At 46.3% G+C, this 5,306-nt stretch overlaps 1 protein-coding gene across 1 annotated transcript; it reads left to right on the top strand.

The window, feature by feature from the left end:
• Nucleotides 1-316: 316 nt before the first annotated feature.
• Nucleotides 317-4,138, top strand: LOC147024995 (uncharacterized). The gene is given in 5 exon segments (XM_085887058.1): nucleotides 317-1,215; nucleotides 1,217-2,490; nucleotides 2,493-2,891; nucleotides 2,894-3,873; nucleotides 3,875-4,138. Coding segments are annotated over 5 exon segments (3,816 nt in total).
• The last annotated feature ends 1,168 nt before the right edge of the window (nucleotides 4,139-5,306 follow it).

The raw sequence follows: 5,306 nt of genomic DNA, 5'->3' as shown, positions 1-5,306 counted from the left end.
CACAGGGATATGGTACACCTATTCTAACCGGGGCATACACCGGGACCAGTACACTGGTACTCATTTCGCCAACCTCGGAAGGATGACAGGCTGAGTCAACCCCCTGGTGTTAATTCAGCAGCCAACGGGGCTTGAACTCAGGACCCTGGGATCCCAAGCCGCCGCCCTAACCACTAAGCCAACACCAGGCTACAGACCAGTGAAAATGAGGTAAAGAAAACAAAACTGGGTCGGCCACAAGACCAAGAAAGATTTAATGCCTTTCTGGAAGTTGCGAACTTTCTCGAAGAAAATGACAATGAACAGATCACGATCAATGATCTTGTTCGTCGGATGGAAAACAATCTCAAAGGCTCAGAATGTCAAGCATATTGGCTCCACGCAAATGAAGGTCAAACTGAAGGAGCAGTTTAGTAACAGAATCATCCACACCGAGATTAATGGGAAGCCAAATGTGGTTCCCTTCAGAAGCACAGCCCAAGCGATCCTCCAGGACTTTTATGCTCACAGAAAAGCTGATCCTGAAACAGAGAAGAAGAGGATTATTGAAACTGCTGCCAAACTAATCAAAAATGACATCAAATCAGTGGAAACGTACCATGATGTTTATCTTGACTGTGAATCACTGAAATCTGAAGAGGATGCCATCAACTTTCTTCCAGAAAGCCTCAGGGTTCTACTGAAAGTGTTGCTTGGGGTAAAAAACGCCGGCATGAAAACTTCCTCCATCGGACAAGCAATTATACAGGCGAACCGCCCAAGTGTTATTCTGGTGCCACTGCAGATTGGGCAAGGAGTCCAGGTCTACCACCACTTTGCATCACGCTTCCTCGTCAATACGCTTCACAAGCTTGGATTCTGCTGCTCCTACAAGGAGGTGCAAAGATTTGTTCGCAATGCTGTGGTGTCGCTTAGAACTGACATTCCTGGCTTCTCCTGTAAGTTCGTCCAGTATGCCACTGACAATGTGGACCACAACATTCGCACCTTAGATGGCAACAACACCTTCCATGGTATGGGGATGATTGCTGCCGTCACACCAGCTACTAAGACCATCAATCCCATCCTCAGAGCAAAGGTCACCCCTGATGTATCCATGGTGGGAAGAGTTCCAATTCTGTTTCACAGGGAAGTAGGTAGTGGAACAGATGCAGTGACGTACCAGAAGCTTGTCACTATGGAGGCACAAGACCCAACGGCAGACCTGGATCTTATATGCCATCATTTTTGCCTCACCAAGGCCAGCATGGTCTGGGATGATGCAGTTTGTACAGCATGGCAATCATCCAGGGAAATCATCCTTCGTCTTTCTTCCAATGATCGACATGAATCCCAGTGACACCACATGCATCTTCTCAACACTGAAGTTTGTAAGTGAGCATGCCTGCCACCACAATGCCACACCAATCATTACCTTTGATCAACCACTATGGTGGAAGGCCCTCTTGATCATCGATGCTGAACCGGAAAGAAGCGACTTGAGCAATACAGTCCTGAGACTTGGAGGCTTCCACACTGAGATGAATTTCCTGGGGTCCATCAGGCATTTAATGGCTGGATCTGGGTTACAAGAAGTTCTGGAGCTCGTCTATGTAGACAACGCCATGGTGCACATGATGACAGGGAAGGGAATTGCATGGGCTGTGCGTGCACACCTCCTTGTCGATGGTGTCCTCAATGCCATGATTGTGTCTGACGCACTTGATGTGGTTCTCCCTCAACAGTCTGGTGAGCCAGAAGATGCAGATTTACAGGAGATCACTGATGCACACATGTCATCAGATGAAGATACTCCAGCTGGAGATGGGATGGGAAACCCTGATCTGGATGAAGTTGCTGTCCTCTATGAACATTTGATGAAGGGATCAGTGCCTGCAAAGGAAGCTTGTCATGCTGATGTGGTGCTCAGAGTAAAGGAACTGCTAAGAAACAAAACTGAATCCCTGAAATCCTCTAGTAGGACTGCTGCTCTCTGGTTGCAGTCCATGGATATGGTGGACATACTTCGCAAGTTTCAGAGAGCAGAACTTACCAGAAACTGGGCACTGCACCTTGAGGCGATATCAGAAATGCTTCCTTTTATGGCAGCATCTGGGCACAATCTCGACACGAAATTGGCTCGGATCTATGTGCAGCGGATGTGCAAGCTCCAGGAGGAACATCCAGATTTCTACCAGAGATTTGAAGAGGGATTCCATGTGGTCAGAAGAAGTGATCGCCTATGGGCTGGCCTGTCCATAGATCTCATCATTGAACAAGTGCTAATGGGAAGGATGAAGACCAGTGGTGGCCTCACAAAAGGGCGAGGGATGACAGAACAGCAGCGTGTAACATGGCCCCTCGCCATGCCAGCTTGCGCTGAAGTCAACAATGCCATGCAAGAACTAACAGGAGTCAATTACAACACTGGTGAGCAAAACAAGGACATGACAGAAGCAAGGCAAGCACGTGACCTGAAGGACACACATGCAGTTCTGTACTATCTCCATGAAAAAACCCCTTCTGTCCTGATCCAAGCTTGCGCACTGTCTCGACTGGGGTCCATGCACACACTACTGTGAATGTTGACAAGGCAAAGAGCATCGGGAACACCATCTTGGCCAGCATGGATGGACACACCACTGCTGAGTACACATTCATGAAAAGGGATCAGGCAATCACCTTGAGCACGCAATCATCAGTGAAGACTGGTGGCGAAGCAGTGCAGGTGGATCCTCAACTACTTTTCCAGCGACTCACAGTTGCTGCAAAAGCATCACGAGATCTGGCATCAGTATTCAAGTATGAGCTGCGCAGTCATCCACCAGCACTATTTGACACCTCCCTAATGCTTCGACAGCCACAGAAGCCAGTGCTAGCAGATGCCATCTGGGCCCTCCTCACACCTCACACCTGATTCCAGGGATCACAGGCCAGGTTCAGTATGTGCTGGATGGTGGAGCACTTGTTCAGCGCATCCCATGGACACGTGGATCCACATGCAATAACATCTGCAGGTTGTACACCGAGTATGTCACAAGAAAGTATGGGGAGGCAATTGTCGTTTTCGATGGTTATGAGGGTACATCCACCAAGGACATGACACAGCAGAGACGAGCAGGTAGGAGGACTGGAGCAACCGTGACTTTTGATGAGGGCATGCCTGTTACAATGAAGAAAGATGAGTTACTCGCAAACAACACAAACAAGCAACAGTTCATCCACATGCTCAGTGGCCAACTGCAGAAGAAGAACTGTCAGACCTATCATGCTTCATGTGATGCTGATCTCCTCATAGTGCAGAAAGCAGTGGAGTCTTCAACCACAACAAACACTGTGCTCATCGGTGATGATACAGATCTGCTCATGCTCCTTATCTACCATACCAAGCTCGAGTCACATGACCTCTTCTTCCAACCTGAGCCAAAGAAGAGCACAAAGAACCCACATGTCTGGAACACCAAGGCTCTCAAGCAGCAACTGGGTCCCAGTGTGTGCACTGACATTCTCTTCATCCACGCGATCCTTGGGTGTGATACTACATTCGGCTTGTATGGCATTGGTAAAGGAGCCGCTCTCAAGAAATTCACAACCAGTGATGACTTCCATGAGCAAGCTCCACTGTTTGACACACCGTCAGCTTCCACAGCCGATGTTGTGGCAGCGGGAGAGAATGCTTTGGTCTGCCTGTACAATGGTAAGCCTGGGGAGGGACTCAACTCACTACGACACAAGCACTTTTGTGAGAAGGTGGCGACTACAACTTCTTATGTACAGCCACAGAGCCTACCACCTACCTCTGCAGCAGCAAAGTACCACAGTCTCCGCGCGTACTACCAGATGCAGCAGTGGAAGGGAACCGTGGATGAACTCTTGCCGCCAGACTGGGGATGGAAAGGAAGTGATGGGGGGGCTCAACCCTGTCCAAACTGACTTACCACCAGCTCCCCAGGAACTCCTGCAGGTCATCAGATGCAGCTACAAGACAGATTGCAGCAGCCCAAGGTGCACATGCAAGAAGCACGACATTGAGTGCTCTGTTGCATGTAGCAACTGCAAAGGATCAGGGCGTGCAAATTCATTTCAGACTGAATGTGATGACGATGACGATGACGATGATGTAACCAGACAACCTAAAATATTATGTTGCCTTATATAGTATAATCGGGCTGTTACTTTCAAATAATGTCTTCAGAAGTACATGACTTTTTATCGTTCCACATTATTAGTTGTGTTGAACATCAGTGCATGCACTATTAAAGTATATATGCCAGGCCATAATAAATGGATTTAAATCATTTTGAGGTCTTTTCTGAAGGCACGGGTCATCTCGATAATAAAACCAGACCATCTTCACATGGAAATGTGTTTAGTATTACATATATAGTTAGAGCGTTGCTAAATATCCCATTATAAAGTAGCAAAAAGTGGTATCAGAGTACGGTGAAGAAACATTTTGGGGAAAAAAACAATTTTTTTTTAATTTTTAAAAATTATTTTCATTTATATATATATAAAAAAAAAAAATTCCACCACTTGCATTCATTAGGACTTTTTATATGTTATAGAGGACATATTTATGAGTAATGAACAGTTATCAGATTTTCTGTTGCAATTTGTGAGGTTCAATCCTTATTTGTCATGTAATGCCTGGACTAGAAGGGTCTTATCATAATTGTCAAAGATGACACGACCACCAGTGTAAAGGTGTTTGCCGAGTAGGGAATCTATGTAGGCTACAAATGCCTCACCAAGATATTTGCAGGTGCTGGAAGTCTGAACATTCATCAGTGTTTGGACTACTGCCATTCCATCAATGATGAGGTAGCGTTTCACAGTTGGCATGACTGTTGATGGCATTACTTGTACATCTCCTAATTCTGTTGATGTAACATCTGCATCGGCCTGTGATTGTCTACTTTCTTTGGTAACTTCAGGCTCTACAAGACCTTCCAAAAAATGGATCAGATGGCTTTTGTTGACACAAGGGCGCAAGGTACCATCGGGCTTCATAAGTACAGGATTGATGTTACTAAACTCGTACTCGGATATTGGCTTTTGTAAATCAGGTTCACGTTCAGACTTAGCTATGACCAAGAGCCTGCTGAAGAGATTGGTTGTTGACCTGAATTGAAAGTCCTTTGTTTGGCCCTTCATTGATACCTTTTGACTTAAAGTATCCCAATTAACATACTTGACCTTTGTCATCCTATCCCATAGGTTTATTCCACCTGTTATTCGCTCTTGCACAAATGCAACTTTGGCTGACTCCCCTCTGCCAACAACACTCAAGATACTGGCCTCAGCATCCTCAGTTAAAGCCGGTT

The sequence above is a fragment of the Eptatretus burgeri genome, chromosome 6, assembly GCF_056783735.1.
Source record: "Eptatretus burgeri isolate ZD-2024b chromosome 6, Ebu_testis_v1, whole genome shotgun sequence".
Lineage (NCBI taxonomy): Eukaryota > Metazoa > Chordata > Myxini > Myxiniformes > Myxinidae > Eptatretus > Eptatretus burgeri.
Note: the sequence above shows the minus strand (reverse complement) of the source record. Positions and strands in the feature narration are given on the sequence as shown.